Source organism: Cyprinus carpio, chromosome A24 (genome assembly GCF_018340385.1).
Source record: "Cyprinus carpio isolate SPL01 chromosome A24, ASM1834038v1, whole genome shotgun sequence".
Classification (NCBI taxonomy): domain Eukaryota; kingdom Metazoa; phylum Chordata; class Actinopteri; order Cypriniformes; family Cyprinidae; genus Cyprinus; species Cyprinus carpio.
Window position 1 is genome coordinate 15211692 of NC_056595.1, and position 13915 is coordinate 15225606.

The following is a 13915-nucleotide window of genomic DNA, read 5'->3' on the forward strand; positions in this document are numbered from 1 at the left end:
TTATAGTCACTCCATTGTGTATTTATTGTAAAAGTAAAAAATAACATGACAAAAAAAAAATACAGAAAAGTCAAACACCTAGATTTGCATTGTGGTTTAAAGAAAAATGTCTAAAACTTAATGTTAAATTTAAAACTTTACAATTTTAATTTTATCTTAACAATACCAACTGTCCACAATAATAATAATAATGTGTGATAATAAATATTATACAATACCATTATTGTAAGTAAGAAATAAAAAATGCAGCACTGTCCAATAATAAAAATATAACTCTTCAGAAAAATGTGTTGAGCAAAACAGCAGGTGGTAATTTTTCAGGGCTTCAGAGAGAGTCTGGGCAAGTGCTGCTCTTTAAAGAGGCAATTTCACCATTATTAATGCTCCTAAGTAAAACTCTTTATTTGATGGAGCAGACGGCAAATTTAAAATCCATAAGTGAACTCTGCGATGAGCCTTGGGAATCTTAAAAGGTTTGCTGTGTCACTCATATTAGCACCTTTTGTCTGATATTTTGCATTGCAACAGCGCATGCATCAGAATCCAGCTTTATATTCATGAGACACATAATCTGAAATCAAAGCCTTAAGTATGCTCTGATGTAGGTGTTCTTTTGGTCATTGTTTTTTTTGCCTGAAGTCCTTCAATCATTTCAATCACCTTCTCTGCAATGGAGCACTCTATTTTTAAAGTTCTGCAGACAGTCCCTGGCTATTGCCTCCCGCAGCGCTTTGAAGAAACCAAGGTAATGCTCCATGTTGTGTAGCATGAGTAAAACACCGCCGAGCAGCTCGTTGGTCACCAGTAAATGATGAACATACGCTCTCATATGCTTTTTACAGCAGTAGCAGCCACAGCCCTCAACAAGTGGGCGGAAATCATCTTGATACCTGAAAGTCAAACACAACTTTATGAGGCAAATTGTCACACCAGGGCATCTATCTGTTTAAGGGAATTGAAGTTAAAGACTTTTAATTGTCTTTAATGCTAAAAATAAAAATAATTCTAAGGACAAATCTGTAATGCAACAAAATATATATATAATATATATATATATATATATATATATATATATATATATATATATATATATATATATATATATATATATATATATATATATAAAAATTTAAATAAAAGAAAACACATTAATATATAAATATAAATAATCAGTAAATAAATAAAATATATTAAACTAATATAATATATAATTAAATGCATATTAAATGTATAACTAAATATATTAATATTTAAATAATAATAAAAAGGGAAAAGGTATTAAAGGGAAACATAGCTTCAAACAATGCAATGTGATCTGTATATTGGTGATTAAAGCCGGAAGTTTAAAAAAACTTCCATGTAATTTAATATTTTTTGTCTATTTATGACATCAGGTTATATGATATCACAGATGTTCTGCAGCTTTAAATTATTTCATGCAAAAACTAAACATTAAAAATCTAGCTCATCAAGGCATGTGTTCCACAAAATAAATCCATAAACAATTAAATTCATATTGAATGTACAAATATAGCAATGCTTGTTAATAAACAGTAATATTAATCAATGTTAAGGTTTTTTTTTTATTCAGTAAAAAGGCACTTCATACATATATCATTACTACTGCTGACGTATACAAGACGTTTTTATAAGGCACTGGTTTGAGACATGGGTGTGGGGGTTGGAAAATCCTTTTGTTTAATATCCTACATCACTCCTTTGACCACTAATCTGATCTGACTCTACGTAGTGATAGAGGTAATATTATGGAAATGCACTCAGAAGCGAGTATGAATTAATAACATATTGCATTTATTTATCCTCATATCCAAGCTGAGGTGATTGAGATCATGAAAGATGGCCAAGAAAGCATTAGACGTGTATGAAAGCACTGGATGTGCATGAGAGCATTAGTAGTCTCATCTGATATGAGCAAATGAAAACACACAGCTGTTTGAGGTGTGTCTCCCTCAATACATACACACCTTTTATCTCTGAGGTTCATTTCGAAAGGCATCATATTTTCATCACCATTTGAGTTCAGCTTCTTGACAGCAGGCATCTCTCCGTTGAATTCCAACACTGTGTCAAACATAAACACGATTAAACATTCAGCACAACTGCTTTACATACACTTGTGTTCAGACTTACTAGCCCCCCTGATAAATATTAGCAAAGAAGGCTTTAAAAATAAATATGCATTGTTTATCCTTCCGATCATTCATTCAAAAAAATTTCACAAAAATCTAAGCTTCTCAAAATAGAAAGTGGCTTTAAGAAAATAGTTAAAGCATTGAAAATACCCATCTTCACCATCAGAGCAATAATTAAGACACTGCTGGATCAGTAATGTTGTGAGACTATTCTTCCGCCAGAGGTTCTGGGATGTCTTTTATATTTCTATGAACAACTGAAATAATAATAATAAAAAAAAAAAAACTTGCAAAAAATGCAAAAAAAAAAAAATTACTTAGCATGATGGAGAGAGAAACCGGTAAAAGGAGAAGGAAAAACAGGAGTAAAACACACATAAGACAGAAAGAAGAAGAATAAGTAAAAAGAGACCACAAAGTGGAGGTTTAGAGATGTTAAGAGGGTGTGAAAGAGAAGAGCATGTGGAGTAGAACCTGCAGTGACAGAAGGCAGCAGATCAGGGTGAGGCTACAGCCAGTCTCCCTGCAGAGCTCTCTAATTGGCTGAGGGGATATTTCATTCTCTCCTGATTCTGCAAGTGTCTGTCCTGAACTCTATTACCATCCTTACACATCGATTAGCTACTTCTTAGAACAGACTGCTGCACACCAAACAGCCCAAATCAATTATTTATGCCTGATAGTGAATTTTTTATGTATCTTCATGTGATCCAGATACTTTGCAGACATACACAGGGGTCTCTATTCTCACAGAACAGGCTTTTGAAAGTAAAAACCAACATTAAAATGTGGGAAACCATAATGAGGTCTGACTTCATGCAGTGGGCATAGGAAATAATCACCCCTCTTTGAAATAACATTTTGTTTCTTGGCAGCCTGAAGTGAAGACGGACAAAGTTTTTGTTTAATCCAGCTGTATTTACTCAGTGCAACTTATAATAACATCCAAGTGAAAGATATAACACCAACATGTTAGAAAAAAACTACAATCACCCCCCTCCTAAAAATGACTTGTAAACTTAATCATGTGTAGCTAATCACCTTCTCAGTGGCACACAAACCATTTGACTTTCAGCTGTGTTCAGTTGTGTTTATTTTGATCAGTTCAGCATGAAAAGAGCTTTCCTGGAGCATTTCAGTCCTTGGTAGTGCAACTGAAGCAAACAATCGACTATGGGTGGCAAGGCACTGTCAAAATATCTGTGGTATAAAGTTGTGGACAGGCAGAAGTCAGGAGATGGATACAAAAAAGATTCAAATGCTTCATCAATGCCTAGAAGCAAAGTGAAGTCTGTTATTGAGAATTGGAAGGTATTAGGTACAACACAGATCCTCCCTGGATCAGGACGTCTCTCCAAACTGGATGAAAGAGTCAGGAGGAAACTGCTCAGAGAGGCGCCCAAGAGACCTACAGTAACTCTGAAGCTGTTGCAGGAATTTATAACAAAGAGTGGTCATTGTGTGCATGTGACAATATTATCACAAATTCTCCACAAATGTTGCTTGTATAGGACGGTTGCAAGAAAAAAAAACACTCAAGAAAGGTCACATGCAATCACAACTGAGCTTTGCCAAAACGCACCTTGAAGATTCTGAGGCAGAGGAGACTGAAATTGAATTATTTGGACTCAACACCAAATTATATGTTTGGCAGAAATCCAATACAGCTCACCATCCAAATAACAGCCTTTCTCCAGTAAAGCATGGAGGTGGTAAGATCCTGTTATGGGGTGTTTCTCTGCAGCAGGGACTGGATCACTTGTCAGGATAGAAGGAAAAATGGATGGGGAAAACTCTGGTCAAAATCTGCTGCCCTCTGCCAGAAAGTTGTCAATGAGAAGAAGGCTTACCATCCAACAAGACAATGACCCAAAGCACACAGCAAAACTGAGCACACAGTGGTTGAAGGAGAAAAAGGTGAATGTCGTTGCATGGCCCAGTCAGAACCCAGTCAGAATGACTTGAAGACTGCAGTCCACAAACACTCACCATCAAATTAAACTGAACTTGAGCAGTTCTGCAAAGTAGAGTGGGCAAATATTGCAAAGTCTAGATGTGCAACGTTAGTAGAGACAAATCCCAACAGTCTAAAGGCTGTAATTAAAGCAAAAGGTGGTTCAACAAAATACTGACACAAGGAGGTGATCCTTTTTCCAACTCAGTGATTCTGATTTTTTTTTTCTGGCATTGGTGTCATATCTTTCACTTGGATGTTATAAGTTGCACTGAGTAAATACAGCTGGATAAAACAAAAACTGTATCCATCTGCAGGCTGCAAAGCAACAAAATGTGATTATTTTAAGGGAGGGGGTGTGATTATTTTAAAGTCTCGAAGGCTTTATTATTTAAACTCACACTTAATTATCTGAAACAACTAGCAGAAGCTCCACTTCCACCAAGCCATGCTGAGAAAAACAGTCCTCTCGGCTGCTCATTCTTTCTGCTGGCAGTGAACTGGTAGCTGACACTTTAAATACATTCAAAAACATTTGATACATCAGGCTTTTATGGTTCATATAGCATGATATGGAAGAATATAGAGTTCACACTCAAGGAGAAATAAACCACCTCAATTTTTTTCAAAGACCCAAACTGAACAAACGCATGCAGTACGGTGCAGCTGATATTTATATGGCCAAAAAGATGAAATTCTGATAGTCCATAATGTAAACCAATGACATCTTTGTAAGCATAAAAAAAATCAGTTTTCATTATATCTTCCACTTATATGTCTTAGCAAGACGATATTTAAATGCTTTGTTTTATAATCAAAGCTCTGTAGTTTTTATTGTGGGGGGAAAACATATAATGCAATGCAATATAGTGATGATTAACATATGTACTAATAAATATTCAATATTTTTCTAAAAATTATGTATGGATAATTAAATAAACCCAAGTTGTTTCAGTTCAGTAAGTGTTCAACTAGAAATATAAATAATAATATGAAAGTTATTCTTATGTTTACTTTACAAAAATCACATCAAATGACATGTACCATGGCATGAAGATGGGCAGTTTTAGAGTGATACTAAAAAGCCTTTTATTTGCTAAAAAAGTATAAACTTTCAATTCGATGACAGAAGGCACGTAGTTGATTGAGTACAACAGGTTTTATTCTGCAAATTCTTGATCATGATAATTTAGAGGCCTTCGAAATTTGTGTATCTAATACAGTAGGCTTTATAGAGTTAAGAAAGTCTATAATATCTTTTCAGTAGTATAACTATGGGCTTCTGCACACCTGTAGGGGTTGATGTACCTGCCGTCTCAGGGTCGGGATCAATGGTGTAGTTGATGGAGAGCGCGCAGCCTCGCTCCGTCACCTGGAAGGGGAAGAAGCTCTCAAACAGGTCAACTCCTGCTTCAACACAGCTAATGACCTCATCAGGACGGCCAACCCCCAGCACCAATCTGAAAGAGATGGCAAAAGCTCAATGCACTGCATGCTCAGGCTTAAAATATAATACGAGTCAAATACAATGCTTTTTGCCTTAATGGGAGTTATTATTAATTAAAGGTTAACCATAAAGGTTAATTAAAGGTCACAGATGTCTCTGCATGTTAAGCTTAGATAGGAAAACGTATTTAAACATTGAATAAATTACACACTTCAGCCGCAACATTTAATTCTAAGGCTTTGGATCTCACAATGCATTTTTTCCCCTATTGGTTTGGGAATACTTTTCTCAGTGTACCTCAGTAAGACAGATTATAATGGACCCCAGAGATAAAATCAAAGCCAAGTTCAGCCCAGGGTAAATCATTAAGTATTAATACAAAAGCAGTGAATCTGCGGTTTTTTGTGCATGTCTCCACAATGCGTTTCAATGGAGATGCAAAAGCTATCTCAAACACATCAACAAAGTCATGCAGTGAAACACAAATGTTTTTTGAGGTTATATAAATTTAAAAGTTTGGTTAGTTGCAAAAAGTAAAATGAGGATTTTTTTTTAAAAATGTTTTTATAAGAAGTCTCTCATGTTCAACAAGGCTTCATTTATTTAAATACAGCAATATTGTGAAATTATTATTAATTTAAAATAACCTTTCTATCTTAATATATTTTAAAATATAATTTATTCCTGTGATGTGATTGCAAAGCTGCATTTTCAGCACCATTACTCCAGTCTTCAGTGTCACATGATCCTTCAGAAATCATTCTAATATGCTGATTTGCTGCTCAAGAAACATTTCTTATCAATGTTGAGAACAGCTATGCTGCTTAATATTTTTGTGGAAACAGCTATATTTTTTCAGGATTCTTTGATGAATAGAAAGTTCAAAATAACAGCATTTATTTGAATCAGAAATTTCATGCATCCTTGCTGATTTTTTTTTTTTTTTTGAACAGTCCAATAATAGCAAAAATACTGCAGCACAGAAACATTGTGTCCTGCTCTAAACCTAAATTATGCATCCTGTCCTACAGCCTGTCTGCCTTACAACCTTCTCCAGCTCCAGTTATTTGTGACCTGAGATACACCCAAGGGAAATGTCAGTTTCTAACAAGACTATAAAGCCCAGTGGGAAGCAGCCCTCTTAAGACCCCGCTGAGCCACAAGGACGCTTCCAAATCCACACTGCTTTACTTCCTGCCATTGTCTTGCTGTCTCTGTGTGATTCTCTAACCTCCTAGTCATTCTCCAGGAGAGGGAGATCAGAGAAATCAATCATTACACCACTAGGAACTCGAGGTGAAGTTTGTTCCTGAAACCTTTCTAACCCCAGCACTTCCAGCTCCCCGGAGGGGATGAGGTGGTTGCTATGGGCTCCTGGTGGGATGGAGTGTTGCTATGGCTGCTGAAAATCAAGGTACACAATCAGAGAGTATTTAGAATGGGAAGATCTAGCCACTCAATCTCCAACTGAAGAAACGTCTGAGCCTCTGAGGCAGAAATTTAGAAAGACACCATTTTTACCTGGGTTTTTCTTGCGGAAGCTCTGCAGAAGTCGCTTTAATCAGCTGAGCCCTCACATCCTGGTCCATGGCAGCAGAATGAAATCCATCCAGGACAAATCCTCCCACAGGACGCTTGGCAGTCTCTCGTGCCGACCGGAGCCTCTCCTCAATAATGTCTCCACCCTCAACAACCCCAAATATCTCTGCCTGTTTTAATTCCTGTAAACAAAGACAGTACGTTTATATTTATTTATTTATTTAAATACATGTCCAGATTTTACCTGTCAAGGCAAACAAAAATGGTTAATAAAATGTAATTTTGTATTACATATATATATATTATATATATATGTATATATATATATATATATATATATATATATATATATATATATATATATATATATATATATATATGTTAATAAAATTCTGGCACCTCTATCTCAATATACTGTACAATGTGCCGACATTTACATCAAATGTTAACTCAGCGTTACACTGCACTTATTCGCAATCACAAATGTACATTATTTGCATGTGCTTTAAAGCCTCGCCGGTTAAACATATCATTTGCACGCTGTTCTGAAATGCTCTTTTTCTGAGCACGTACACTCTAAAAAACCTGTCAACCAGCACCTGATTACTGGACTAAAATAATTTTCATGTCTGATTGTGCTTATACTGTCAAAAAAACACACAAGGATTACCTATTAACACTGTTGGTTATGTCTAAAGTGAAAGTAAACAGTTAAGAGAAAAATGGATGCGTGCCTGTACATTAGATGTGACAGCAGACTAATTATAGTAAACATGCTGCCGCTTGTCATTAAAGGGATAGTTCACCAAAAAATGCTAATTCTGTCAGTATTTGTCCCAAACCTGTATTAATTTCTTTCTTGTGGTGAATACAAAGGAATTAATTTAATGTTAATAAAACAACATAACAAAAAGGAAAGTCACTCGCTGCTCTTGACTGAAGAACTTTAATACAGTTGCTTTAATAAGAATCAATGTATAACTGATGTATATAGTGTTTTATTTTTATATGTGCTCATTCAATTTGAATGCTCTGCTAAATACACAGTGTAATGTGTATCTTTGTTCTTATTTTTTAATAACAAAGATAAAATAATGACAGTGATTTTTATCTTTGCCCACTTTGGCCTAAAAGTCATTGTTTTTTATTTTATATTTTGTTACCTTGTAAGGTTTTGTTTTTAAAATAGGGAAATTAGTCATGATAAAATTGTGTTTTTCCTGAAAAAAATCGTGATATGATTTTTTTTGCCATATCGCCCATCCCTAATTTCCACCCCACATTAAAGGCTTCTTTGTGATTATGCAATGGTCTGTCTAAATACTCAATTCTGATTGGCTGGCTGGTGTTGATTAAATTCGTTTAACTGCACAGGTAGTTCCAGGTCAGTTTAATCACGTTCTATATTAAAGCGCTTCCTATAAACATTGGTAACCATAGTAACATCTAACAAGTTGTAACTGATGAAAATAACCGTCATTTTTATCATTCTAGTCAAATATTGCAGCGCAAATATTATTAACATCTTTAATAAGTGAATGTTCTCAAATGACCATGGCATAAGCGGGATAATCAACGGCTAGCTGTGCATTAAACGATTTGAATGCACTTCGCAGAGGCAACCGGCAACCAATGGTTCTTTGCCTCCACGTCGTGCATTCAAATCGTTTTATCCACAGCTAGCCATTGATTATTCCTTACTTATTCTTCACTACAGGTAAGGCAAGGTAACAGATAAGGTTGTTTAGAAATTGTTTAGAAGAATCTTTTTGTAAAAAGTCTCAGTTATATGACTTTATTCTCCCTGACAGTCAAGCCCTGAATAGTACAAAATATGACCATTTGCCATTTTTATGGGAAATGTATCGTGCAGTCACTAACAGGTATTCAGTCTGTGTTTTTGTGTACCAACCTGAGTTTTCTGGTGCAACACCAGACATTCATCCAGATGGGCCAGAGTCCTGTCCACTGCTTTGCGGACTCTCTTGCGAGAGGTACCAGCCTGCCAGGTCTCTCCGTCTGCCATGCTCTGATAGCAGTCCGGCTGGATAGCTGCCTGAATCGCCACGAACTTAGCCGCTGTCAGCTCTATCCTTCCACCACTGCCCCACACCGACACTGTCTGTTTAATCACACACAACCATTAATCCCTCACAATTAACAGTAAAGGGATGGCACAGCTTTAGAGGACACAAAAGCTCTTTGTAAGCCAAACCGCAGCAGTTGAAATCCAATGAGATTTTACTAAATTGACTATTTGTAATGATTTAATGGAAGTGTTATTGACAAAATAGGCTGAAAACAATCATTCGACACATTTCTCTAACCTTGTTGGTGACGTGACCGGCAGGGCTAGTGTTCGCAGAATCATGCAGAGAGCAAAAAAGCACAGTATCATGAAGACCTGTAGGAAACCATCAGCTTTGTGTTAATTACGTCAGAGAATTAGCTGATCAGATGTCTTTTATAACTAGCACAACTCAAGCAGCTACTTCTAATCAAAACAGACATGATGCATTCAAATCTAAAACGTTTTATCACCAGTTTCAATGGCTGAAATTTTAAAGCTATAAATAGTGCAAACACAACATATGACAAACTGCAAAATACACTTGTATTATTCATCCATTTACTAAATCCCCAACAGTGATGGAATGCATAAGAACAGTTCAAAGCAATCAGGCAGAACACTTATTCATTATGACAAAACTGCTTACTGGCGAAATAAACAACCAAGAGCTTAACTCATTATTCTGAAGATATAAAGATGCATTTATATGGAGATTGGGACAAATTGGGGCACTGATGAGTGTCGTTGATGGCAAAAGTGTACATTTGCATAGCTTGTACAAACTATTTCCCAACTGTAGATTAGACAAACATGTGCATGTATGAAAGGAACATGAAGAGGAATCTAAATTTGGCATTATATGGAAATGATGGAGGTGAACTTCAGTGACCAACTTTATCGTGTACAACAATTTTCTTTTTGTAATTATCCAAATGGAGAACTAGCAGCCGCCTCAAGTCACCTTTTGAAATGTCTTCACGGTCACACATCTTAATATTGTGAATGCAATTACCTTTCTCATTTCTGGTTGGATTGCTGAAGGCAACGACTGAAACAGTGCCCTTCTTTTTGTTACGGTTGCAAAATTAAACTTGAAAACTCATTTTTCAAAAATACATCAGCGGTATGCATCCAAGCATGAATGCATAATCATTTCTAAACAGTCAATAGTCTACGAGGGAGAAGAGAATCTGAAAACATGCCTTCAGAACTACAAATCAACACCCCCACTGGTAAATTAGGTTGGTTGAAAGCTAAAAGAATTTCAAAACCAAACTTTATTTAATATACATTTTATTGTATTTTACAATGCTTATGGTTTTAGGGTTACTGAAGGGTTAGGGTTGGTTTAGGGTTACTGAAGTGTGTAATTTCTACTAGTAGCACCAATTGGAACTGCTATTTGTTTGTTCAAGCAATAGAAGTGGCTTGAAACTGGTTTCAAGTTTATTTTGCTGTCTGCCAGGGGAGCAAGTTTCACCTTTAAGAAGAGTTTAAACATATTCCAAATCTCATAGTACAGTGGGCAAATAATATAAGTAAAGTCTCAAAGCTTGTGCAGGATTGGCCTATAACCAATTAATTTTTTTTTTTTTAATTGGAATCATCTTCAAAAGTGTAATACTTTCTGCCACAATCTCAGCTCCAGAACCTCTTTGATAATTTATAATCCACTTGATGTGTGAATTTTCAAACTGCTTCAAGATCTATTAGAAATGTGAGAATGTTTTTACACACACTGTTGTGTATAGTTTTGTTTTAATATTTTTTTGTTATAGATTTTATTTTTTATGTTATTTTGAAAAATACTATTTTCAGTAGGTCATATATTCATCTCAATTGCAGTTTCTGGACCCACTTAAGTCTGCCATATTTGGCTGAGGACAAAACTTTTTGCGTCAATCACCTGAGCTGTAAATGCCATGTGACTAATCACTTTAGAACCGCAGGAAAATTGTACTATGACGACAGTGGGACTAGCTGATGGCACCATAAAAGCACAAAACTTTACATTAAAGTGGTGATTCACCGCTGACAAGAAGGGATTTTAATGAAAGTTGGCTGTCTATGCAATAGAAACTAAATGTTTTATTTTTAAATCAGTGCTACATAACTGCACAATTGTTTATAAAAGCCATTTAAAAAAAAATTGTTACTTATAATTGAATACTAGGGATGTTTTTACAGGCACACTGTCTGAAGACATTTTTAACCAAGAGAAAGCAAATCACAGAAAGTTAGCAAAAGAGTGAAATGCTAACCTGCAAACTTTCTGACACCCTCTTTGAATTCCTCCAGAACCTCATGATGCTCTGCACTGAAAAAGAAAAAGTGATGAAAAAATGAAACTGTAGATATATAAAATTAAAATTAAATCAAACCTTTATCAATATGGAAAAAATATTTGCAAATGCAAGATCCATCCTTAATTATACTTTAATAATTTTATTTTTATTTACACTACTGATCAAAAGTTTGTTTATATATATATTTTAAAAGAAGTCTTTTATGCTCACCAAGGGTTCATTTATTTAATAAAACAATACAGTAAATACAGACATGTCTTTGAAACATTATTAATACTTTAAATAACCATTTTCTATTTTAATATATTTTAAAATGTAATTTATTCATGTGATGCAAAGCTCAGTTTTCAAGTTATTACTCCAGTCTTCAGTGCCACATGAAACTTCCAATGAACAATATTTATTTGAAATAAAAATCTTTTGTAATATTACATCTGTTCTCACTGTCACCTTTTATCAATTTAATGTGTCCTTTCTGAAAAAAAGTAAAAAAAGTTTTTACTGTATTTTTGGTCAAAATAAATGCAATGTTGCAATAAGAGCATAAGAGATCGGTATATTTGAACTTGTGATCTGTATAGATGTATAAAGTGCCTACCAGAAACTCTTTACAGATGACAAGACAAAAATATAATAAATCACATCAAATTTTGTGAACTGAGATCTGTCAGCAAGTTATGTCATTTTACAGTCCCACATGTTTGGTTAGAAAAACTACTGGCCAAATATTCCGTGAATCCCTGCCCCTGAACGTATAAGCTGAATTTATAACTTATAATGTATAAGATTCTTACAGGCTATCCACTGACACCTGAGTGACTGATGGCAGGTCTCTCAGAGTGTGTAATGTGTCCTGGGTCAGATGGGGAACAGTTGCACAGCGAGTGTACAGGAGACAGCCGGGCACCTCTAGTGAATGCTGCCCTGATTTTCCCAGTCCAGTCAAAACTCCCAGGCGACATCCCTGAGCCACTCGAGACAGGTCCAGTCTCATCCCACTCCTGGAGCTGTAGCCTTCTTATGTGAATCTTTCTCAGATCTAGAGGAAATGACAGCTCGTCACCGGCAAAAACAATATTCAACCTCTTTATTCTCTCATTTTCCAGAGGGATATAGTGCTTGACAAACAAATATGCACATATGAATGAAATAGAAGACTTTACTACCTAGTTTTCCAACCTGAATGTAACTTATACAACGGAAAGCACAGTTTCCGTTATACAACGAACCTACGCCATGAGAACTTGTAAGCGGTGAATAAAAAAATAATATGTCATATTCGATAATAAATCTTTTAAAAACTTCTCAAGCTTACCAGTTTGATGTTAGCTGCTTCCGAAAGCAGGACATGTGGGAACTTCAGGTCGCAGCAATATTTCGTAGCGCTTTGATTTGGGTCTCACATTTACGACGTCACAACATTTCTACAGCGCAGAGCTGTGCATTTGATTTACATGGATACATATTTCACAAGGAATTGTGTCATTACTTCTTATCTTTAAAATGAATGAGAAAAAGAACGTCGTAAACCTCTGTAATCTGACGGAGGATCTTAAACTTACTAAGAACCACATTGTTTTTTTTGTTTTGTTTTTTTATCCTATGTTATGATGCTTGTCTGTTGTCTGTTTAAGAAATGTAATATGTTGTGCCAGGCCATTTGTGGTTGTAAAGTTCATTTTGTTCAATGAAGTTCTTGTGGGCAAAAATTACATAAGGCTATAGCTTATTTGTTATTTAATGCATTTTAATTATTTGATTTAAGGTTTTCTTATCTTTTGTAGATGGTTTGTTGTATTCTGTGCTAAGCCCTGCAAGAGGGCTTGTACATCATTCAGGGTTCATTAACTATTATAGTTAACTAACTGAACTTAACCAATTCAGTTAACTAAAATGAACGTTAACTGAAATAAAATTAAATATTAAAAACATATTGAAGCTACAGTTTCTAAGGCAATAATAACTAAATCTAAATAATAATAATATATTATATAATGTTTTTACTCATGATTGTGCTTTTTGTGTTATATAATTTTTATTAGGCTACGAATCCCATTGTTGGGTGAAAAGTTTCTCACTTAAGTACATGAATGTTTTGACAAAGCTAAATTTTGTATAATCTATAGGCCTACTGTAAATTGCTGCTACATACACTTTGAAAACATGTGAAAACCATAGACTGTATAAAAACAGGTGAAAACATATTATATTAAGCTCACAATACAAATGCATGCCCATGTAGGTACAAGAGACCATGGTAAATCCCATTCACAGAACGGATATTTTTCATTGGAAAACGTCAAAAACTAAAACACCAGGCAGAGTTAATAACGAGAGTAAACCCTGTTTCCTCTTTTCTCACTCAGTTCTTCAAAGATTTAGCTTCTTAATAGTGTTTTTCTTCGTTTCCTTTTTTTTACAATATTCAGCCAGAGTTATTAATCT

General features: G+C 35.1%; 1 protein-coding gene across 4 annotated transcripts; it reads right to left on the reverse strand.

Annotated features, from left to right (window-relative positions):
• Nucleotides 1–486: 486 nt before the first annotated feature.
• LOC109058579 (queuine tRNA-ribosyltransferase accessory subunit 2-like) lies at nucleotides 487–12909 on the reverse strand. 4 transcript variants are annotated; one of them, XM_019075777.2, is made up of 9 exons: nucleotides 12786–12909; nucleotides 12265–12509; nucleotides 11426–11481; nucleotides 9421–9497; nucleotides 9006–9215; nucleotides 7076–7275; nucleotides 5416–5567; nucleotides 1986–2082; nucleotides 487–890 (listed from the first exon to the last, which is right to left on the reverse strand). In XM_019075777.2, exons 2-9 carry the CDS (start codon nucleotides 12462–12464, stop codon nucleotides 653–655), a joined length of 1230 nt encoding a protein of 409 aa, XP_018931322.2. In that variant the 5' UTR covers nucleotides 12465–12509; nucleotides 12786–12909; the 3' UTR covers nucleotides 487–652. The 4 variants fall into 4 exon arrangements, with proteins under 4 accessions (XP_018931322.2, XP_042570257.1, XP_042570258.1 ...); XM_042714323.1 differs by having other exon boundaries at nucleotides 5398–5567; XM_042714324.1 differs by having other exon boundaries at nucleotides 5398–5567; nucleotides 12265–12534; nucleotides 12787–12905.
• Between the last annotated feature and the right edge of the window lie 1006 nt (nucleotides 12910–13915).

Coding starts and splice junctions, on each gene's coding strand:
- LOC109058579 (XM_042714323.1), bottom strand. CDS start 12,464: ATGAGACTGGACCTGTCTCGAGTGGCTCAGGGATGTCGCCTGGGAGTT. Junction 11,482..12,264: donor CAGGTGTCAGTGGATAGCCT/GTAAGAATCTTA, acceptor TTTCTTTTTCAG/TGCAGAGCATCATGAGGTTC. Junction 7,276..9,005: donor TGTTGCACCAGAAAACTCAG/GTTGGTACACAA, acceptor CTTTGTTTACAG/GAATTAAAACAGGCAGAGAT.